The 23,672-nt window shown below is 53.5% G+C and overlaps 1 protein-coding gene across 6 annotated transcripts in view; it reads left to right on the top strand.

Moving 5' to 3' along the window:
• Window positions 1-23,672, top strand: part of RGS12 (regulator of G protein signaling 12) — a 114,901-nt gene that overhangs the window by 35,416 nt on the left and 55,813 nt on the right. For 3 of the 6 annotated variants that reach the window (XM_059065981.2, XM_067036774.1, XM_059065982.2), the window contains one exon: window positions 7,339-7,455. In XM_059065981.2, coding sequence (XP_058921964.1) covers window positions 7,339-7,455 — 117 coding nt within the window. Of the gene's footprint in view, window positions 1-7,338; window positions 7,456-19,388; window positions 19,668-23,672 lie in introns of those variants that run through there. The other 3 variants (XM_067036775.1, XM_067036777.1, XM_067036776.1) reach the window with 3 other exon arrangements.

The raw sequence follows: 23,672 nt of genomic DNA, 5'->3' as shown, positions 1-23,672 counted from the left end.
GGGCCCCATGATATAATTCCCTCTAAAAACAGCAGCTTTGATCTTCACGCCTGGTAAACAATGCCCTTGGGCAACATTGCATCACTCTCTGCCCAAGCAAGAGGAGAGGGAGCAAACAATGGAGAGAGAGTCAGTGGGTCTGGGCAGATAACACCACCCGCAGAGGGGCGGGGCCGGGCTGGGAAGGGCGCTGTGGGCTCCTTGCAAGGCCTTCCTGCTGCCCACGCGCACTGAGCGCTCTGGGGGGCCCGCTGCTGCGTGTGGACCTTGAGACCCAGGCCGATGGCGGCGCTGGGGAGCCGGGCTCTGAAGCGCTTGGGCTCTCCTGGAATGGGGAGGGCGCGGCTTCCCAGAGCTGGACGTGGTCTGTAGGGCGGAGAGTGGGGGACACTGAGGTGAGGGAAACGGGGCCAAAGGATCAGAGACACAAAGCAATGCCGCCCCTTACTGTTCTTTGGTTTCGTATAGTTTCCAGGAGAAGTGAGAATATTAAGAGCTACGTGGCCACTGCCAGAATCAGAAGTGTTTGAGGTGCTTGAATCCCTTATTGATTAGTTTTGCTGTTTCTTCAGTCTTATAAAAATGGCTTTATAACACAGTCTCATGCAACCTGTTTTGAAATCACTGAATATCATTTCAAAGATCTATCCGTGATACCATCTGCAGCTGCAGTTCACCATTCTAACTCTGTAACATTCCATCGAGTGAGTGTACCACCACCACACACAAACGGAGCCATTAACAAAATGACTGATGGCGCGTTGGTGAACATCCTCGCACACGTCTCCGGTCGTGTCTATGAAGGCATTTCTCGGGGTCTATCCAAAGAATGGAATGGCTGCTTTGTTTCAGGGCCGGGTGTTAAGCTTTTGGTCTCTGTATCCGTTCATATGGATAGTAGACAGGTCTCTGGAGCAGACACAGCTTTAATTGCTGATGTACAATACGACAGTGGTTCCCCGGGCCCAGTCCTTGCCCTGGGCTGGAGCAATAAGAACCACATCGGGTATCACCCCTCAACTCCCCAGACAGGTATCCAGGAGATGATACACGTGCTTCCCCCTTCCCCTCCTTAAGGGGGAGAGGAACCGTTACTCTAAGCAAATCCTCTTTCTAGACAGGGGAAAAATCCTGGGTCTCTCCTCTCACCCTTTGCAGTGCAGGTGGGTGTCTCCAGGAGGGACATAAGATCAGCCTCTCTGTGAGGTGTTCCAGGCCTCATTCCTTTGAAATGTCAGTCTCACCTGGAGTCCTCACCATCTGTTTGGTCATAATTTAACTGCTGAGTCCCAGGACGTGGAAACTTTTAGTACAGGTCCCAAGTCCCAGTACAATTTGCTCAGGATGCTGTACCGTGCAGAGACATGCTGTTTTCCTGGCAGTCCCGCACCAGCCACTGTAAGAACTCAGATCACTCCGCATCCTCGCTGAAGCTTGCCTTCGTCAGACTCCTCCAGTTTTTGCCAGTCTATTAGTTGTGAAATGGTATCTTGTTGCGGCTTTAGTTTGCATTCCCTTGAGCACAAAGATCTGATTTCCTCTTTGTGAGGGACCTACTGAAAACTTTGCCCCTTTTTCTGTTGGGTTGTCTTTCTCTCTAATTGGTAGGAATTACAGATTTTGGTCATTAACCTTTGCCGATTACAAGTGTTCCACGAATGCCCTCTCCGTGTTCCGTGTGCTGTGGCATTTTGATGAACAGAAGTTCTTGACTTTAATGTCGTCCAGCTTGTCAGCCTTTATCTTGCACTTTTGACATAACACATTCGCTACTACCCTGAGGACACAAAGATTTTCTCCTTTTTTTCCCCTAAAATTTTTTGGAGTTGATTTTTGTGAATGGAATATAGGTGAGTGGCAAGTTAATTTTTTCCTCTATGTGGACAACCAGTTGTTGGAGCACTAAATTCAGGCTCTCACGAGGCCCAGTGGTGCCCTCTGCTGTGTGCCGTGCATTCACATACGTGGGTCTCAGTTCTCTGTCTTCCACTGTCAATACCCCAGCTGCACTTTACCTTCAAAATTGTACCTTTGTAGTAAGTCTTCATATCTGATAGGCCGAATCACCTTATCTGATCTTGGCTTTGCTTGAGCCTTGCTCTTTTTTTTTTGTTTTGTTTTTGAGCCTTGCTCTTTCATATACATTTAACAATCAGCTAATAAATTCTCCAAAAAAAAATGCTGTTGACTATTTTATAGGGAGAACTGACATATGTAGGATATTGAGTCTTCCTATCCATGAAAATGGTACCTGTCTTCATTTATTTACGTTTTCTTTATTTTCTTTCAGTAAAGTTTTATAGCTACATTCATAAATGTTGTTAATTAGATTTTTTCTTAGATTATTTGGCCAGATTTATTCCTAGGTACCTTATACATTTTATTACTATTATAAATGGGTACCTACTTAAAAATTGTAAATGTTAACTTTTGTGATATATAAAAGTACAGTTGATTCACTGCTTTCTTTGTGCAGCTGCCTTGCCAGGATTACTTCTGTTCATATTTGTTAATACTTGTCATCATGAATGGGTGTTGAATTTTGGCCTTTCTTTTTTGGTTCTTTTTGTGTTCATTGAGACAATCAAATGGGCTTCCTCCTTTAAAATGCTAATATGGTATATTACACTGATAGAGTTTTGAATATTGAACCATGCTTGCATTCCTGAGATAAGCCTCACTTGTGCTTATCTTTTTATACACTAATGGGTTTGGTTTGCTAGTATTTTTGTAGAATTTTTGAATCTGTGTTTATGAGTAAGACTGTCTTATAGTGTTCCCTTCTCTCATTGTTTTTGTCTGGTTTTGGTGTCAAGTTTATTCTAACCTCATAAAGTTATAAAATCAGTGGTGGCATTTTTCTCCCCCTTTTCCTTCTCTTCGTCCTCACTTTCTTCCCTTTTTGGTGTATTGAATCTCTTATTTAAAAACCCTATTAGAGATGAAATCTGTTTTGTCTGTTATTAACATATATACACAAACTTTCTCTGAGTCAGCATTTTCTGTCCTTTTATTTAAACTTTTCCATTTCTCCACGTTCTAGGATTGTTACTATGAGTGGCAGGTAGTTGGATGTTTTTCCTGATCCAATTTGACATTCTGAGATTCAAGAGTAAGACCATAATAAATTGGCAAATTTAGTCCATTTATATTTATTGGAATTACTGGCATGTGTAGTTTTGGTTCCATGATGTTACTGTGTACTTTCTATAAGTCTGTTTTTTCCTAGGCTCTCTCCTCCTTTCCTGCCTTTGTCTGTTTTGTTTTCAAGGCTGTTGTTGGTTTTCCTGCTTTCTTCATCACCTCCTTTATTGGCTTGGAAGTTTTGCCGCACACACACTTTGTTTCTGTCTTTTTAAGGTTTTCACTCTTGATGACTGCCTGGCTCTTAGATATTTATTGAGTAAACAAATATATTCCTTAATTTTCTGTCTCAAGTTGGATGTCCTTTCCTACATATTCACCCTTTTCTTCCTTGAGCAGGACACCCAGTCTTGGCTTCTTTCTCGAGAAGGTGATTCACTGTGACCAGGAGCCCTTCTTCAGCTCCCACATGTTATTCCAGAGTCACCACTTTGTGTTTGTCCAGTGTTGTGTTGGAAATGGAATTTTGTTGATTTTAAAATTGATTTGATCTTGGGCTTAGAATTCTTCCCGATATGGAGAGTTTTGTAGGAACCAGATCTTACAAGTTGTGCTTGTTACTCAGCTGTTGTCCCTCAGCCCCAAGCCCGCCTTCTGTGATGGGCTCTGGGATGGGGGTCTGTGCCCTCTTCCCCTTGCCAGCTGGGTCCCCACCTGGCTCTGCTCCCAGCGGCCAGGCGAGAGGAGGAGGGTACTCCTGCCACTGCCGCTGAGTCCAGTTTGCAGTTTCCCCGCCTTGCCCGGGGCCTTGTCACCCCCCCCAGACACCAGCCGTTGCCTGTGCCCCTCTCTGAGGTCCGAGGTCCGGGTCCCACCTGCCCCTCATCTGGCTGCAGAGTTTAAACAAGTCCTCCTCTTCCCATACTGTCCCAGCCCAGGGGGTGCAGCCGCTTCCCGTCCTGGCATCTTGGAGTCTCTTTCTGCCCTTTCAGTTCTCTGATTCCTGGTTAGCAGTTCTTTGTGGGAAATTCTCTGTTGAGCAGTTGCTGTGGTTTTGCTTTCTGACTGATGTGATGGGAGAAGTAAGTATGTCGGCTGGAAATCCTACTCTTCGGCTTCTCTTGGGCAGGTCTTCGGACGATCTGGTCTCTGTTTTAAGCTAAATGGCATCCTTGGTTAATTTGTTCAGTAAGGGCTTACTGAGCACCTGCTGTGTGCCAGGCACTGTTGAGGGGGGACACAGTCCTTGCCCCACTGGGGCTTCTGGTCTAGTGTTTACACCCTTAAGTTAGGAGTTTCTGGTTCTGACTGTGGTACAACGAGATCTGGGTCTGGGCACTGCTGGCCGTGTGGGCCCGAGCAGGCCCTTCACTGGCTGCCGGGTTCTCACCTGTAGGTTGAGGAGGCTGGACTGGCTGGTTCAGGTCACTGCTTGTGCTAAAATGAGACCTCTCCCTGGGCGGTGGGCAGGCGGGCAGGCGTCAGCGGCCCGGTTCTGCCCTCACTCCATCTGCTGGCTCTTTCTCCTCTCGAAGGCTTCCCTCGGGGGCCCTCCGCCCTCCTGTTCAGAGTTGACCATCCAGAGCAGGGTCCAGGAGCGCGAAGGGCTCATGCTGAGGTCCATGCCGGCGGCCGGCCCTCGTTTGGCGCGCTTGCGGGCAGAGCGGCGGAGCCGGGGCAGCCCTCAGCCCTTCGCCTTTGCAAGCAGTTGAGATGAGTTGTTTGCGATTTAAGAAGTGGAGTTGACTTTGAAGAAAGCGGATTTGTAGCCATTTTTGCCTGATCGCTACTGTTTAGTTCTGTCTGGGGAGAGTGAGTGATGTAGTGCCAGCAGGGGGCGCCAGATCAGCGGGGATTTTCCAGCAGGTTATTGAGGCAGAGCCGTCTTCATACACCGGGGTGGGGGGCGGGGACTTTCGCTGAGGAGCAGCCAGATAAGAGCTGAAGCTTCTCCCTGTCGGTGAAGTGTCACCACGGGATCGATTCACACCTCTGTAGGCGTTCTTCCTTCTCTGAGTTCCCAGTCCTGCAACGCGCCCGTGCACGGCCACGCGTAGACGGCTGCTTTCCTTCCGGCCGCGTGGACCCCCGTCCCCAGTGATGGGCTCCCTGTTACTGGGCACCCGGGTCCCCACGCAGTTTTGCTCTTGTGTGTTCTCTGAGCAGATGCCACCCGGCCAGGCAGGTGGTCCCAGAAGGGAGCACACACAGAGCAAAGTCCCCTGCTGCTCCAGCGGCTTGCAGGCAGCTGGGGAGATGGCACAGGGGGTGGTGCTGGGGACCTGTGGTTCCAGTTCCTGCTGAGAGTGGAAGCCTCGGGACACCCCCCCCCAGCAAGGGGCTGAAGGGGGCTCTTGAAGGGGCACACCGTGCGGCGAGGAGGGGCCCTGGGGCAGGGGTGAGGGTTTCTAGAGAGATCGCTGAGCTCCAGGTACATTTTACACATAGACTCAGCTTTGGGCATATTTGGGGGGCATATTTCTTAGACAAATCTTTCTCGAGAATATGTCAAATTTAGTAACTTGCTAACAAGGCCCCGCAGTGAGCACGGGGTGCTGCTCCCGGGGTGGGGTGGGGGCAGAGACGGGGGCACTTGGACACAGATGCGGAGAAGGGTGTGGGTCTTGACAAGGCCAGAGCAGCCCCGTGGGGGAGGGCCTGGGGCGCCTGTCCCCGGGAGTGGAAGCACACCTGGAGCCACAGGCTCACCCAGCTCGGGGCGGGGGTGGGGTTCCCGGAGGCCGGGCTCCGAGCCACACTTGCGCTGTAAACAGGCTTTTCCTCCGCTTTCAAGAGGCAGCATGACCGTCCCCCGGGCCCATGTGGGGACAGGCAGGTCGTCTGTGCAACTTGATTTCTTAGAGGCATCCCGGCCGAGCCCCAGCCCAGATGCAGCTTCACCTCTGCACGGCTCCGTGGCCATTGTCCCTTTCAGAGTGACGCTCTTGAGCCCATGGGGGTCTGGCTGTGGCTGGGCACCCTCACTGCCATCTTCCCTCCAGTGGCCCCCGCCTGCCCTCAGCCCCAGCTCCATGGCAGCCCCGTGGGGCGTCTGTGTTGCCCTCTGTGCTCCCAGCACCCTCTGTGTCACCCTTGTTTTCCGCCACCGGCCTGGGGACTGCGGGTGGGCAGGCTGGCGGCACAGCATCGCCTGGTGTGGACACGCGGAGACGGAGGATGCGTTTGCTGGGACAGTGTGCACACGGCTTCTCTCTTGGGCTCTTGCCGGGATGCTAGGGTTTGCTGAGCACATGTGGTGACGCGCTACTAAGCCCGGGGAGCCCTTTGCTGGTGGTGACGACGCATCTGAGATGGAGCCTTGGCTCGTCTCTGCGTCTTCTCTCCCTGAGTCAGCTCCTTTCTCCCTCTGTCTCCGCCGCTCTCTGTGTCTCTGTCTCTCTCCCTCCCTCTCTTTCCCTGTTAGTTCGTTCTGGGTGTTTCTCTCCCGCCCGCTCGCTCTGCGGGGGGGTGGTGTCTGCGAGGGTGGCCGTGCAGAAACAGTCCAGAGAGCTTTATAAGGGAGTGCTGCAAGGTTTTGTCTTTCTGCAAGATGCCCGGGTCCCTACGCAGGTGGGGAGCAGAGAGCCTGAGGCCTCGCAGTCTTTAGAAACCTGTAGCTTCCTTTATGCCCGAAGCCGGCCAGTCACTTAGGATTTTGAGTACCCAGGAAGTCAGAGATTTTCAGCTGTGATGCTTTTTATTTTTAAAATGTGATGACATTTGCTGGAACCACATTTGGGGAGATGTGTCTGGCGTAACGACAGTGAATTAATTCTGGTCATTTCCCAGAGAAAGAGTACGATGTTTTAATGGCTGGTTATTTCATGCATTTGGCTTGGTTTGGTCTTCAGACACCAGCTGAATGTCTAGAGATTCTTTAATTTCTAAAATGCTTCTAAAATTGTGTGAAAGCACAAGCTCGCTGAAAACCAGCCTTTATATTGCGAATGATCTCCTCCGCCCACTTGTGCTTTCCTAGACATGCGCACATGTTTTTCCGTTGCCCTTGGACGAGGAGTTTGAGGCTGGGGTTGTCCTCTGGACACATAGTTGGAAGTGGCACGGCAAATGCTCGGGGGCCCTGGGATGACTCCTTTTTTCAACATTGCGTTCTTGGTTGTGGTGACTCGTTTGTAATGTGAGGTTGACCTGGACGACCTTGAGGCCTCCTCTCCTCCGGTCTCTCCAGGCGGTGTGTCAGGCAGAACTAGTGTCTCCTCCCAAGAGGGTAACGACGTCTTTTTCTTGTTTTAGGGCTCAAAGTTCGGGCGGGGCGTTGGACTCCTGCCGCCGGCCCAGCGTACCTCTGCCCGGAGATCGTTCGGGAGGTCCAGGAGGCTGAGCATCACCCGCTCCCTCGATGATCTTGAGGTAACTGCATTTTAGGGCTTCTTCTTTCATTATCCAGGTTTTAAAAAATGATACATCTGAATCTCCTTTGAATCCCACCCATTTTCCATCACCTCTCCCTCTCCTGTAAACTCAATCTCCAGTGGGGCTTCTGTGCACACCCGGCCCCTCCCCTGCCCCACCCACTCCTGCCCCATCCGGACCCTCTTCCTCTGCTCCTTGGTCTACAAAGCCTCCCGGTGTGTCCCGTCCTGTGTTACATGCCAGATGCCGTAAGAGACACAAGCACCCTCTGGGGGCCTATCATTGCCTGTTACCAAACCAAACTTGGGTCTGTTTGCCCAATGCACAGAAAAGCTAATCTACTGACACTGGGTTGTGGGGAAGGAGAGTACAGGCACCAGACAAGGAGAACGGGTAGCTCATGCTCAAAAGACCCAAACTCCCCAATGGATTTCAGGGAAGGGCTTTTAAAGACAGTGTGAGGTCGGGGGTCATGGGGTATGTGATCAGCTTGTGCACAGTTCTCTGATTGGTTGGTGGTGAGGTAACTGGGTGATGTTTCAGGAATCTCAGCCATCAACCTTCCAGCCGGTTGGGGGTCTACCTGCTGGGGGGCAGCCTGCATAACTTCCTCCACCTGCTGGGGGTTTTAGTATCTGCAAAACAGCTCAAGGATGCAGCTCAGGAAGTTATCTAGAGCCTTGAGGAGGAACTAGAGGTCCTTGACACTGTTCAGTGGCTAAACTATTATTGTTTTGTCTTGCTCGACTGTTTTCTTTTGATTCTGCATTTTCTCACTTCTCTGGTTAAAATTGCTGTTTGGAATTTGGGCTGGGCCTAGGAGGCTAAAGCTTTTCTACAAACAAGAGGTGGGGGGAGGCACTGGGGGATGCATCCCCGGGAGGCCCCGCAGGGTCCTGCTCTGTTTCATACCCACTTTATTTTTTTTTATTATTTTAAAAAATTTTATTTATTCATTTATTTATTTTTGGCTGCATTGGCTCTTCGTTGCTGCACGTGGGCTTTCTCTCGCTGCGGCAAGTGGGGGCTGCTCTTCGTTATGGTGCGCGGGCATCTCCTTGTGGTGGATTCTCTTGTTGCGGAGCATGGGCTCTAGGTGCGTGGGATTCAGGAGTTGTGGCGTGTGGGCTCAGTAGCTGTGGCTTGTGGGCTCTAGAGCGCAGGCTCAGTAGTTGTGGTGCATGGGCTTAGTTGCTCCGCAGCATGTGGGATCTTCCCGGACCAGGGCTCAGACCTGTGTCCCCTGCATTGGCAGGCGGATTCTTAACCACTGCACCACCAGGGAAGCCCTGTACCCCCTTTAAAGATATGATATTGATCCACACATATCGAGAGAATCCTCTTGTGTGGTTCTCTTCTTTGATCTGTAATCCTTAAAAAATTAATAGACTTTACTCTCAGAGCAGTTTGGGGTTTACAGAAAAGTTAAGCAGGAAGTACAGAGAGTTCCTGTGCTGCTGTGCTGCTGTGCTGGGTACATGATTATTAGTTTAGGTTGCATAACGTGCATGGAGGCCACTCCTTGTGCTGTACATTCTAAAGGTTGGGGCAGGTGGATTGGGGTCACGCGGCCACCATCCTAGTGTCACACAGAGCAGTCTCACTGCCCTCAAACCCTAGGGGCCCCGCCTGCTCGTCCCTCCCTGCTCGCCCTGGACCTTGGCAGCCGTGGTCCTTTCACTGGTTCACTTTGTGTGTTTTAGAATTTTACACAGATGTAATCGTACTGCATGTCTTATTCTGCCACTTTTATAACATTGTATTATGCTTTCAAGTTTTACCTTGTAGTTTTAGTTTATTTCACTTGTTATGGAGCATTCCATTATGAACATGTCACAAATTTTTATCCATTCTGCTATTGCCGGCCACGTGATAGGGGCTTGGGAGCAGACCTCTCTGAGAGGAGCTGCAGCGGACAGTGTCATGCAGGTGCCCGTGTGCACAGCCGGGGCTGGGAGAGCGTGTTCTGGGGAGTCAGTTGCTGTGACAGTCTCGGCTGAGCCTCACCCAGGCTCTGGTCGCCAGCAGGACCAGGGGCCTTGCTACCCTGCCCACCGACACTTGGTACTGTCACACTAAAATTTTTCCTTGTTTCAATAAAATGCCAACTCATTTTAATTTGCAGCTCACGGGGTGTGAGAGAGGCTGAGCATATTCCACCGCGGGCTCTGTGGCTGTTCAGGCGTTCTCTTGTTTGAGTTAGCAGCCTATTCCTGTCCTTCTTGCCGCTTTTAAATTTTTATTTTGTTTATTTTATTATTTTAAAAATAGATTTTGTAGTAGTTCTTTACGTTTTGGGGATACAGATCCTTTGTCAGATAAAGGTTTTGAAAATATCTTCTTTGTGGCTTTTTTCTGCCTTTGTCTAGGGTGTCAATAGATATATATTTTAATTGTAGTAAAATAGAGCATAAAATTTACCATTTTTAAGTGTCCAGTTCGGGGCAATAAGTACATTCACATCATTTTGCAAAAATCACCTGTCAACTCCGGAAGGCTCCTACTTCCTACAGCTGAAACTCGGTGCTCGTCGCTCACTTACTCACTCCCCCTCCCCTCCCTCAGCCCCTGGCACCCGCTGTCCTACTTTCTGCCTTCAGGAATTTGACTTTCGTGTCTGCCTTTTTTCACTTAGTAGAGTATCTTTGCAGTTCACCCGTGTTGTAGCAGGTGTCAGAACTTTTTTCCTTTTTTTTTTTTTTTTTTGCTGTACGCGGGCCTCTCACTGTCGCGGCCCCTCCCGTTGTGAAGCGCAGGCTCCGGAAGCGCAGGCTCAGCAGCCATGGCTCACGGGCCCAGCTGCTCCACGGCACGCGGGATCCTCCCGGACTGGGGCACAAACCCGCGTCCCCCGCATTGGCAGGTGGACTTTCGACCGCCGCGCCACCAGGGAAGGCCAGTTTTCCTTTTCAAGGCTGAATAATATTCCACTGTATGGATGGACCACATTGTGTCTATCCATCTGTCTGGCGATGGACACTTGGGTAGCTCCCACCTCTTGGCTAATGTGGCTAATGCTGCTGTGAGCATACAAATATCTGTTTGAGTTCAGTAATGTTTTAAAAATTAACCATAATTTCTTACAAACTCAATAACAATGATCTGGAATAAACTGACTTTGGGTTTGTTTTTTTTTTGCTTAAAACAGTAGGTTAATTTGTGTTCTGATACTAAGCTGGAATCTTTGGCTGTTAGAGCTAGGAAGGGCCTTGAAATCACCTCATTATCCAGATGAGAAGGGGGACTGGTTCCAGAGGGTTTTCAGAGAGTCCTGGGTGGGTTTTGGGGCGGCAGGGCGTATGGTCCTGGGAGGTGGGAGCGGGAGCGGCCGTGGGGCAGCCCCGGGGGGCCCTGAGGCCGGAACAGGCCCCTGCGCAGGACCTTGGGGCTCTGGGGTCCTGAGAAGGGGGTTTCCCGCCAAGCCTGCATTCTCCCTTTGGGAGTTTGACCAAGTGTCGTCTCTGCATCGTTCTGGGAGAAGGGTCTCTGCAGGGGCCTGAGACCCGGGGGACCAGGAGCCAGTGCGTGTGGCTTGGTGGTGGCTCGAGGTCTGCTTCAGGACGAGCGCTCCAGCCCCTGCGGTCCCCGCTTACTTCTCGTCATGACAGACACCCAGGGGTCTACTGTTATCTGCGTGGCTGATTGAGGGCAGGCTGGACCTCCCCTACCCTTTCCCTCTGAGTGTCCCCATTTCATAGATGAGAAGCCACATGCAGGCACAGTGTTCTTTAGACCACGGACTGCAGAGCACACGATCTCTCTATCACCTGTGAACCTCTTTTGTCAAAATAGTGTGTTAGAGACATGGGATTCAATCTTTGCTACCTTTTTGCCTGAAGACTTCAAAACGTAGAAGCACAGATAATGTTAACACCCGCCTTTGGGAAGCCTGTCGAGCTCCCTGTCTGTCTGTCCTTCCCTCTCTCTCACACTCTTCGGCAGGTGTGCTAGGCGGCCGCTGGGCCATCCCCACTCCTGGGCCTCACACCCTTGTTTGGCCCCCTCCCCAGAGGCACCAGCTTTCACATCCTGCCTTTAATTGTCCCTGCGGAGGCCTCTGCCTGCAGCTGCCACCAGCCTGGCTCCTCTGTACGAGGCCAGTTCCGAGTCCACTTCCTGGGCCCTCGGGACACCGTGTCTTAGGTTGGGCCTCCTGGAGCAGACTCAGACGGAGGGCCCTCTAAACGCTGGGCAGGGAGGAGGACCCAGGAAGGACCGCCCAGAACGGGGCGATAGAGTGGTGAATGTATCAGTCAATCCAAATGAGTGGTGACTGTGTAAACCAGGAAGAATTGTGTTTTGTTTGGTTTGAAAGTACCTGAAATTAAATTACAGCACAGCAGGATGAGCACTGGCGAGGGGAATGGAGGTCAGGTGTTTCTGGGTGCTTATCTCCACTAGGAAGAGGGTAAAGGTGTGATTAAGATTCGATTTTTATAAGGTAAGGATGCATGTTGTAATCTCCAGGGTAACCTAAGACAATAAAATAATAATTAAATTTTAAATTAATAGAAGGAAAAAAATGGAATAATAAAAAATATTGAATTTGAAAGAAGGTGAGACAGGAGGAAAGGAGAGACAAAAGGGCGAAGAGCAGGAAGGACAAGTCGGCAGCCTCCGTGAGGGGGTTCAGTCCAACTGTGCTGGCAGTTACGATAACGGTAAAGGGGTCCAATATCCCAGTTAGAACGGAGAGACTGTCAGGGCAGCATTCGAAGTCTGGTTGTGCTGTTTGCTAGGGACACGTCAAACGTGAATGGAGGAGCGGAAGAGGAGACGCTGTGCAGTACGAATCAGAAGGCTGGTCGCGGGGCCACGCTGATCGCAGAGTGGTCTCCCAGGCAGAGCGCCCCACAGACAGACAGGGAGCCCTCGTCACAGCGAGGCAGCAGGGAGCTGCAGTTATAGACTTTGTTTGCGCTCAGTTACACGGTCTCAACATGTCCACAGCAAAAACTGACAGAAGTAGGAACAGAACTGGACTAATCTGGACTCACAGTAACTCCTTTCTCAGTCACTGGCAGGCTGAGCAGGAGACGTTCAGTGAGAGGTAAAGGATCCGAGCAGCTTGACCTGCTGGACTCACGTGTGCGGCACCCGGTAAATTCATCCTTTCCTCCCCGTGGGACGTGTAGGAAAGCTGACCGTGTGCTGGGCCGTAAAGCAAGTCTCAACAGATATGGACGTCTCTTCACCCAGAGTCTGTCCTCGGCCACAGGCAGGTGTAGCAGAAACCAGGGGCAAGGAGGAGATGCCGCACTCACGTCCAGAGTGAGAGGCTGAGTGATCTAGAGTTCAGAGAAGAATCATTGTGGAAATCAGAATATACTCTGAATGATAAAGAAAATACATCTAAGCCTGTGGGATGTAGCTAAAACTGAGCTTAGAGGAAAATTTGTAGCTTTATGAGCGAATGTTAGACACGAAGGAAAGTAGGAAGTCACCTCAAGAGGTTAGAAAAAGAGCTGTAAAACAGGCGCAAAGGAAGTAGAAGCTGGACAGTGATGAAGGTCAAAGCAGAAATTAATGAAACAGAAAACTGTCAAAACAATCAGTAAAGAGGCGTAGTTACTTGCTAACTCATTTTATGAGGCCTCCAAAAGCTTGGCACCAAAACCTGAGAGACACCTTGGAGGAAAGGAGGGCTACGGGGCAGCTCACTGGTGAGAGAGGTGGAAGGTCCTAAACTACATCATGTCCCCTGGATCCAGCTGTTCATGTTTGTTCCAAGGACAGTGTTTTTTAACATTTGAAAATCAGTCAGTGTAATTCACCACATTAACAAAGTAGAAAAATCATATATCATCTTAACAGAAGCAGGAAAGGCATTTGGTAAAATTCAGTATCTGTTCATGGTTAAAAAAAAAAACAAACCTTAACAAAATAGGGATTAAGGGAAACCTCCTTAACCTGATAAGGATATAAAAAAGCCTACAGCATGTGTCAGACTTAAGCTTTCCCTTTGAGATCGAGCGAGGAAAGATGTCTGCTGTTACCATTTCCATTTAAATGTTAACTGCAAGTCCTAGTCAGTGTACTAAGAAAGTAGAACAATGGAAGTTAGAAAACTTGCAAAGCAAAATGACAGTGTGATTATTCTCCCATGATGTGATCGTAACATGGAAAAACCCAAAAGAATCTATGGATTCTTAAAATTAATGAGTAAGTTTAGCAAGGTTGCTGGGTATATGGTCACTATACAAAAATCAGTTGTGGACACAGTTTGAAAATGACATGTAGATTCAATGTAATTTTAACCAAAATCCCAACAGCTGTTTTGTGGAACTTAAGATGATTCTGAAAATTCTGTGGAAATGCAAAGGGCCAAGTGTAGCCAAGATATTCTTGAAGAACAATAAGGTAGGAAGACTTCCTCTATGAGCTGCTGAAACTTATTATAAAGTTAGAGAAACGTAAAACTGTGGAAGTGGCGGCACATGGATAGATGGATAGACAGATAGACAGTGGAGTAGGAGAGAGAGCAAAAAACAGACCTAGCACCTGTGGACGTCGGGCTGTGTGTGCAGAGCAGGGCTGAGTGTGGTCTTTTCAGTGGTGCTGGGGTAAGTGGGGGTCTACGTGGAAAAAGAGAGTGAACGAGAACCTGATTCTCCCTCACACCGTGCAAACACGGTTAATCCAGCTGGGTCGCAGATCTCCCTGGGAAGGGCAAAACGCGAGTTAGAAGGGGATAAAGTAGACGCACGTGTCCGTGGTGTTGGGGAGGGAAAGACTTTTTAAGCTGAACACAAAAAGCACTAACCATAAAGCCCAAGGCTGACTGACTCAGCGAATACTCGGAACCTATGTTCATGCAAGCGCACCTTCCCTCGAGGGCAAGGACGGGGCGGGGGGGGACACGAGTGCGGTGACCCCCGGTGGCTCCTCACAACACCTACCAGAGCAAAGCAGGCAGGAGATTCAAACAGGCCTCTGATGAGAGATGATCCACGTGGCAGATGCAGCCTCAAGGGGGGCAAATTGCAGCCAGTGAGGTCCACGTCCCAGGAGGTCTGGAGTGGAAAAGACTGGCGGATGGCGTGAATGTCGGTGCAGCACGGGGGAGTGCCCGCCGTTACTAGGGACACTGAAGACACAGGCGTCCCGAGACTCAGCGTCCCTCGTGGCTGAGACGGCATCGTGGGGACCAGGAGTCAGGCAGCGATTCGAGGCAGCGTTGTCATGAGGCTCCCGAACGAGGCCACCTCTCCTGCCCACGGTGTGATTGGCTCGCGCTGGAACGCCCTGCGCTGCCTCGTGGTGTGTGCCGGCGTCACGGGAGCAGGTGGACACCGGAGAACGCGTCTGCACAGTTCCGTCTGTGTGGCCGTGGCTCGTGGTGGCATGTCCAGCGCAGAACCGTGGAGAGAAGCGGGGACATGGCTATGCTTTCCCTGTGACCCTCCCCGCAACCCACTGGAGGCCGTTGACCCGTGTTGTGCGTGGAGCTGGCCGAGCCACTGCTGACGTTGGCAGGAGTTTCTCCGCGCCTGCCTGCCCCCTCCGTCAAGGGCAGCCTGTGCTGGCTGCTCTCACCTGGGAGGGCCCAGGGGTTGTTGGCAGGACTGGCAGTGCCCGGCCTGGACAGCAGGGGGCGCTGAGGCCACGCGGTTCCCTCCCTGGCCACTTGTCCAGACGTCTCTGCTCTGGAGGGAGGGGGGCTTTGGGAGGTAGGGGGCTTCGCATGGCCCCTCTGATGCTGAGGCTGAGGTCGAGTGAGCTGCTTTACACCAGCTCCCTGAGCTACGCTGGGCTGGCCCCTGAGACTGAGCCCCCTACAGCAAAGGCAGCAGGACCCCGAGCTGGGCCTCAGACCTGAGACTGAGAGCCCAGTTGCCGGCTGGCCACTTGTCTGATTTGGTTCACTCCTTCCCACCTCTGGCTCACCTCTGGGACACTCTGGGAGATTTACAGAAGTCCCGTTCTCCAGGGTGAAATCTACTCAGACATTTCAAAACAAGCTCTTTTTACTCATTTCTTACTTTTGATGTTTTGCTATTTCTAGGGGAATTTAACTTTGAAGTTTTTGCTTATTTTTAAAAAATTTTTATTTAGTTTTTTCTTTTGGCTACACTGTGCAGCGTGTGGGATCTTAGCTCCCCCTGCACTGGAAGCGCGGAGTCTTAACCACTGGACCGCCAGTGAAGTCCCAGTTTTTGCTTATTTTGGTTTTTCACATGCTAGTCTACTCTTTAAACTATTTACATAGGAAATTATCTTAATTCTCTTTAAGATCCTATTAACTCAGGGGCATATACTAGGTTTTCTCAGTACCTTGAGTGTCTCCTCATTCAGTGACTGTTTTTTGAACGCCTACTGTGTGCCGACGTTATTCTGGCTCTGTGGACAGCACTGGACAAAACTGACACCATCCCCTGCCCCGGAGGAGCTGGCCTCCCAGCAGGGATGGATGGACCTAAGGGGCGGGAGGTGGGCACAGGTGCTGCGGATGGGCAGGAAGGAGGTGGCTAGGGCAGCTTCAGGGTTTAGAAAGGGTCCCTCTGGCTGCTAAGCCGAGAATGAACAGCAGGGGTGTTGGGGCAGGAAGGGGGACCGCGTGGTGGTCCGGGTGAGGGGAGGGGTTGGCGAGTGGGGGGCTTGGGCCAGGTAGACGGCGAGTGGTCAGACTTCTCTCCTTGGATCAGGGATGGAGGGCAGCACTGTGGGGAGACTCGAGGGTCCCTGCCCACAGGGGTCCCAGCTGAGGCGCTGAGGCAGCCGCGGGAGGCCGGGGTGAGGAGCTGCGAGGGCAGGTGAGGCCGCGTTTCCCGAGCGTCTCCCCACGGCGGTCACCGTGGTCACTGTGCACCTCCTCTGGCTGTGCCTTTCACCTGCTTAGCCTCTTCCTCGGGAAGGCTGGGCATCCCCGAGCCCCGAGCTGGCGTGGTCTGGCCCTCGCCGGCCTCCTCGCCCTCGTGGCGGGGCGAGGGGCTGGGCAGGCTGACGCAAGCCTGGCGCTGAGCTTGTCGGCACTCATCTCCCTTGGTTACTTGGAACCTTGAGTAAAGCGCGTGTCTGTCCCCTCCAGGCCCAACTGTGCCCAGGGCTGGGCGGAAGCCTCGGGGAGCCCTGGTTGGTCCAGGGTATTAAGGAGAATGTGCCCTCCCTTTTCTGGGACTGGCGTGGGGCGGGGGGTGGTGACTGGTGAGAGGCTCCTGGGGAGACAGGTGACTCTGCAAGGAACCCAGGACGAAGAAGGAGCTCTTTGGCCCTGAGACCCCACCTGTGGCCCCCGGCCCTGGGATGCAGCTCGCCAGGGTCCCCAGTTCCCGCTGGACGCCCTCCCATCCCTCTCATCTGTCCCTTCTGGCCGGAACCCCTCCCCAGCATACTCCCTGAGCTGCCCTGACCCAGGTCCGCGCACCCCACAGGGACTCTCATGCCATTTTTAGCTCAGGACGGACCCCGGGCAGGTGCGGCCCCAGGGAATAGAGGCCTCTGGGTTCCTCCAGCTGTAGGACTCGCCCGTGGGTGCTGTCGTCGGGCTTCCAGGCCGGGGTGCCCCCCAGACACCCGTTTTCCGGCTGTTTGCTCTCTTGTGGAGTTGCCAACAGGGTGGCTGGCCTCAGCTCACAGAGGGGACCGTCCTGTCAACGCCAAGCTGGGCAGCTCCACGCCGTCTGCTGCCACCAGCCTTTTCTTCTCCTGCCCGAACCAGCGCTTGCTGGGTTTGTCAGGGGCTGTGCTGGGCTTTTTGGCTCCGGGTCTGAAGCCGCCGCCCCCTGGCCCCGGGTCAACACTCCCAGCAGAATAAGGAGGGTGCGGTTGGTGCTCAGAACGTCCTGGTCACTTGTGCCAGGAGCTCCGGGAACCTCTCTCTCCCCAGGAAGTGAGCCGGGCTCTGGGCTGCCCGGGACACCATCTAGTACCGGGGAGTCTGTGGCCAGATTCTCACCCCACCCCTTCCTCTCCTTGCCTTACGGACAGCAAAGGAGGAGACAGAGAAAGCCTGAAGGGACAGAAGAACCCAGAGGGGACAGCTGCTTGTGGACCCTGATGGTCCTGGGCTGCTTTCTGGGCTGAACGTGATAAAACACGCAAAGTGAAATTGTTCTGCTTCTGCAGGGACACATGTATTTCTGTCTGAAATGATTAAAATAAAGACAAGTTTGACACCGACCTGGTAACCTGGGCGGCCCAGCACCTGGGTGCTGGGTGTTCCCAAGGCCCCAGGAGGCTCTCTGCTTGCCCTGTGGGCGTGGCCTGTCCTGCGTCTGTTTCCCTTCCTGGTCCCTGGTGGTCATCTCCAGGGTCTGTCTGGGGGGCCTTTGGGGCTAGGATGCTGCTGTCCCCCGCTCTGGCTAGGAGGCCAGCACCTCCTCCAAAACCCTGTGCATGAGTACAGGCCCCTCGGAAATCAGCGAGGAAAATCATCGGGTCACAGAGTCACGGGCTCAGCTGATCACTGTGAAAACCCCATGGTTGTCTATCCAGAACCCTCCAGCGGGTTTTCTCTGGACATGTGCTTGTGCGCATGTGGATGGGTGTGTGTGTGCAGGTGTGCACGTGGATGGGTGTGTGTGTGCAGGTGTGCACGTGGATGGGTGCAGGTGTGCAGGTGTGCACGTGGATGGGTATGCAGGCATGTGTGCAGGTGGATGGGTGTGTGCGCGTGTGTGCGGGTGGATGGGTGCAGGTGTGCGTGCTGGAAGGGGAGGCTGGGCAGTGGAAAGGATGTTGCTGTGTCTAGCCCCGTGTCTCAGCCCTGCAGGCCTGCAGCGTGTACCTCACAGCTCCTCCCGCCGTGACGTCTGTGTGCCCAGAGGGCCTCGTTTGTAAGGGCACCCCCCCTTTCCTTAAAGATGGGGCCCTGCCAAGGAAAGGGTTCGAAGCCCCTCCAGGCCAGGCGGGCATCCGGGGACCCCGGGAGCTGGACGGAGTGGCTTCTTATGTCCTCGAGCCCCCCTTCTGGGGTGGGGCAGGGCGGGGGCAGCTGCACCCAGGGAGAGGCGGGGCTGCGGGCCCCCTCCCCGCCCCTCCCCACAGCCCTCCCTCCCTGTCCGCCGGCCGGGCCCCGAGGTCGCCTCCTACTCCCTCCCCCCCCCACTGGCTCCTCACAGCCCCCAGCGTCCGCCATCGGCCTGTCCCTGTGCTCCGTGGTGGCCGAGAGGGTGCCCGTGGCAGCCTCTGCTCCTTGCCCTCTCCTGCTTCCGTGCGTTTGCTGTGTGAGAGAGCCCGTCTGAGGGAGCTGCCCGCTCGTTATCGCTGAGCGTTCTGCCCGGGCACAGGGCACTCACGCTGGCCGCGTGCGAGTTTATCCCACGGAAACAGAGCAAGGTGGGCTCAGTGCGTTCCGCTGGCGGCCCGACCCCCAGCCCCAGGCCATCATCCCCGCCTGCTGGCCCACGGGCACCACTGCGCCCGCAGCCCTGGACAGGATGTGTGCCGAGGCCCTCCTGGTGTAACACGCCAGGAGCGAGGGCCATTCCTGGAGCCCCTCAGATGAGAGCCCGGGCACCTGCTGCGGAGAGCTTTTGACAGGGAAGCACCTTGGGGAGAGCAGTCTATTCCAAATGTCCAGAGAGCTAGCAGGCAGCTCTGCGGTGATACCTAGGTTCTGGAAACAGTTTTCTTTTTCTTTCCTTCTTGCCTTTTAAAACCAAGACCTGCCACGGCCCCCTCGCGTTCAGGTTGCGTCAGGTGTTGGGAGGCAGACAGCAGATCGTGGAGCAGGGGCCGAGGCCCCGAGACAGGTCTTGGGAACACGGCAGGTTCCCAGGGCTGGCCCTGCACACGCGTGCCCGTGGCGCTCATAATAGACTCGTCAGCCTCTGTAATTAGGCGGCGCGCTGCACCACGCTGCTAAAAAACAAATTCTCTGCAGCTGCTGTACTGACTGAGCAATTACCCCTATCAGCTGAAGGTCTATTCTTCTGATTTGGTAGAGGAAATACTTTTAAAATGATCTCACAGCGTGATTTATGTAAACGGATTTTTTTTTTTCTTTGTACGAGACAACTGAGATAGAGTCTGAATCCCTGGCAAACCACAGCTTCCTGCAGTGTGTCCTGTTGCCATGGGTTACAGAGGGAGCGGGATGGAACTTCATCTGAAATGTCTTTAAACTTTCTGACGTGCACAGGCGTGCGGCGGGGCTGCATGGTGTGTTTTAGAGCTGCGTGCCTGGTGCGGGTCAGAAGTTCTCCTGTCTTAAGATGAATGTGGAAAAAGGGTTGCCAAAGGAGACTCACGTTTTAAACAGTCAGCAGGTAAGCTACTCCAGATGTTTCTCGTTACTTAAACGGAATGGTTTTAAGGAAACTTGGCATCTTGGTTACTGCTTTATTTTCAGCCTGTTTAGAGAATGGTAGCTTTTACGTGTAAACTTTGAAAATGTCGTTCTTGTGTCTACATCTGGAGCCTGAAGTGAGTCCGGTGGAGGTAAAATCCTGGCTCTGGGACCACAGACCAACACCCAGAGCGAGGCTGGGTTGGGGGTCGGTCACACCGCGTCCCCCCCAACCTTTCGGGGGGATGCTGCCCGCGTTCTAAGTCAGCCTCACAGAGAGCATCCGTGTTTCCTTGTCCTTACCATAGTGATTCTAATAGATTTTGAAGATGAGTGAATTAATTTTGTTGAGATATTCAATTTCGACCAGATACCTGTATTACAATTTTTCTTACTCTTTAAATTACTGTTTTATAGCTAACATTTTCTCCTGTTTAAAATTCAAGAATAGTTTTCTTTTTTTAAATGGATTTACAATGTGTTAGTTTCGGGTGTACAGCAAAGTGATTTGGTTGCATATATCTAGCATTGTAAAATGTAACGAGCTGGCTCTCTGCTTCATATATATACATGGGGAACTACTTACTGGCAGTCGTATGGAATGATTGATTAGTATCGAAGCTTATAGAGTTGAACTTGCTATAAAATGTTTTCAAAAGATTTGAGATTAAATAAAAAGAATAAATTTTACTTTCCTCTCGTGGCTGTGCTGTGTTGATGTAAAGGCAAAAATAAATTTAAATTATTTACAAAAGATTGTTCCTAGTTACTGGGTACCAGTTTAAATTCATTCTTTTCTGAGAGTGGTTTCATCTTAAAATGTTCTCCTGATGTCTAGTTAGAGCCTTCTGTAGAGAAGAGCAGCAGAGACTACTCGCTCAGAAGTGACTGGTGTGGGTGTTGGGTTTAGGAAAATGACTGCATCATTCCCTTTAAATAGAAAATAGAAGTAGGTCTGCTGGACAGGCCAAGAGTCATGCCTGTGAAGGAAGTGCAGATTTTAATGGATTTTAAAAATATTTACGATGTATTTTGAAAACTCCTTGTACTGATAAAGCTCACTTGAGAGGGTGGGCTGGCGGCTTTGATGTTTACGGGAGTGCTTGCTGCATGCCCGCCTCTGGCCCTCTCTGCAGGAGTGCTAACGTTTCCTGTCCCTTCCATTTCGTGTCCTGGTGGAAGAGGGAACTTTGGATACACTGTGTCCAATATATGCACCCGTTGACCAGTTACTAACTTGTACATATATGTAGGCTGCATTTTCGTTCCTGTGGTATACAGAAGCAAGTTTTAGAAAATGTTTTTTGAGTGAAAACAAAAAAATCCCTAGAAATCTGCCTTTTACTTGCCTACGTAAACGATTTGGATTCATTCTGAAATTTTGCAAATGCTCAACCCAGCAAATAACAGAATCTGGTTGGTAAGGTCGTATTTTAAGCAATAGGAAATGGGCTGGAAGGTGGTAGGGCATGTGCAGTCTTCCGGGCCTGGCCGGCCCTGCCCGCGGGCCGGGGGGAAAGGGGGCAGAAAGCGCCGTGGCCTCCAGGTCAGTCCTAGTGAGAGACCTCTCGGGGTGGAGGGCAGTAGGGCTCGGGGGCCCGTGTGGGAAGGCCGCCCTCCCCTTGCCAGCTCGGTGCCTCCCCCGAGCCTCAGATCGTCCATTTCTACCATGGGTGTGTCACGGGAACACTAGGGCCCCGTCCACAGTGTGGATGTGCTCAAGGAAAGCCGTGACCTGTGAAGGGCGCTGTGTCTCTCGTAGCGCCTTTCATCTTGGAGAGGAGATCCCGCGAGCCTTGAGAGGAGACATCTCCCGTAGCCATGTAAGAAGCGCACTGGGAAGCTGATGGATGCGGACCCGGCAGGAACGCAAGGCCCTCCCCGGCCAATTGAACCTGTCGGTTTCCCCAGCTTTTAGGAATGAGGTCCAGCATAAGTAGACTTTGGAATGTATCTGCCCCTTTGCCAAAACAACGCGATCCATCATATTTACACCACACCACGATGGGCCGTTACAGCCTCAGGGGCTCGTAAGACCTCACTGAGGAAGCACGAGAAATGGTCGTGGGAAGAGGAAAGCTTAGCGGCTCCCTCTCTGGACCCCCTCGCGGACCTGGAGCGGCGCCCGAGCGCCCCTGCCGTGTCTGACCGGCTCACTGGGGTGGGGGGCTGCGGCGCTGCTCCGCGCTGTGGCCGGGCCGCGGCCCAGGAGGGCTGCGACAGAACTGGCCACGGGCCGTCCGGCGAGGCAGCCCTGCCAGGCAGAGCGCCGGGCCGGAGAGCTTGGCGACCCCGCGCCACCGCAGCCAGCGGCAGGCTCCACGCCGCCTTGGGGAGGTCCGGGGCCCCGGGCTCCGCCGTGGGCACCACCTCGGCCGGCCCGACCCCGCGTCGCCGCTCTGCTGTCACCGCACCAGACCCGCAGTCCGTGTCCGCAGCACCCAGTGCCGCCGGGCAGGGATGTGCGACCTGCCTGGGCGTCCGCTCCGGTGGCCCGGCTGCTCCGGGAGGGCGCTCAGCGCTGTGCGTCCCGGGCGTGCGCACCGGCTCTGCCGCGTCGCGCTCGGGCAGCCTTTGGGAGAGTCGGGTGTGGCCGCTCCGTGGGGCCTTCCTGCTGCCCAGGCAGGTGCTGCTGGGCTCTGGAGTCCCAGGGAGAGAGCTTGCCTACAACAAGGGCTTTACCCCCGCGTGCGCTGGGCTCTGGGTGGGATTTGAAAACAGGGGCTGCCCTGTGAAAAACAGTAAAGTAGTCTTTGCTGGGCGACGCTGAGCAGGGAGATGTCAGGACCAGCCGCAGCGGGCGGGCTGCATGGCGGTCGAGGCGTCACGGCGGCGGTCAAGGGTGCGGGCGCCCGCTGAGGGGAGGGCGCGGTCCAGTGCAGCTGAGGGAATGCGATGCTGAGCAGCACATCCCAGGGGGGAGCCCTTGAGGAAGGCAGCTCCGTGAGCGGGGAAGTGAGAGCCTAAAGGGGGAGGTGCAGGGGTGGCCAGGAGTGGGCCGCTGCTTCCTTCCCTGCAGAGCACACACCAGGACCCCGGCTGGCCCTCTCCTGCTTGGGGGCGACGTGGGCAGGGGCAGAGCTGAGCTCGTGCCCTTCTGTGGGCTGGTGTTTCGGAGGCGCTTGGCTGCTCTCTCTGAACCTCTCCAGGGGAAGTTGATGGGCCCTCAGGGAGCCCTTCAACCGACCGAGTTCCTTTAGCTCAGACGAGCTGCCGCGCTCACTGGCCTCTCCCGACGTCGGCTTCCGCTGCTCCTGCCTCCCTGGGTGGTCCTGACCAGAGCCGGCGTGGCACCGGGCTGCGTGTGCAGCGGTCTTTGCCAGCGGGCATCGCGCCGTGCTGGGTGCACCCCAGTCGCTCAGGCCTGCTCTGCCCCAGGCCTCTTCACCCGAGAACTGCATGGGGCGGTGGCTTCGGTCTGTCCAGGACCGTCCACTGTACCCCGCTTGATCTGTGGGCTGCACAAATTCTTTTCTCCCTTTTTAACGCTCTGATTCTTGTGATCTGTAGAAGACGAAGGCCTCCTGGTATACTTGAAGGAAACAATCATCTTCCCTTTCTTCTGTACGAGGTTGGTCACCTGGACCTGGGCTTCCCCTGCGTCCCGTCCCTCCTTTTCCGTTTGCTTGCGTGGCCGCAGGCGGCTCCCTTCTCCCGGGTCCTCGCAGTGAGCGCTTCTCCCCTCGTCTCTGAGCGTGCGGTTCTCATCTGGCAGGCGTGGCAGCTGGGCCCCACTCCTCCTGAAACAGCAGGGCCTGTCTGCGTCCCAGGGTCTCGCTGCTACTTCGAGGCTGCCCTCCCCTCCCCACCTCTGCCGATCTGGAGACGCGTCCCTTAGGATGTGCGGGAGGCCTGGGGGAAGGGCCCAGCCCTGCTCCTGCCGGGGTCCCTGACCCCGGAGCCCTGCGGTCAGCAGCAGGCCCCTGGGCTCGACCCTCCGAGACCCTCCAAGCCTGTTTGCCCTTACACTTCCTCGCCCGCCGGC

The sequence above is a fragment of the Kogia breviceps genome, chromosome 6 (assembly GCF_026419965.1).
Source record: "Kogia breviceps isolate mKogBre1 chromosome 6, mKogBre1 haplotype 1, whole genome shotgun sequence".
Lineage (NCBI taxonomy): Eukaryota > Metazoa > Chordata > Mammalia > Artiodactyla > Physeteridae > Kogia > Kogia breviceps.
This window is presented reverse-complemented; position numbering and strand designations above follow the sequence as displayed.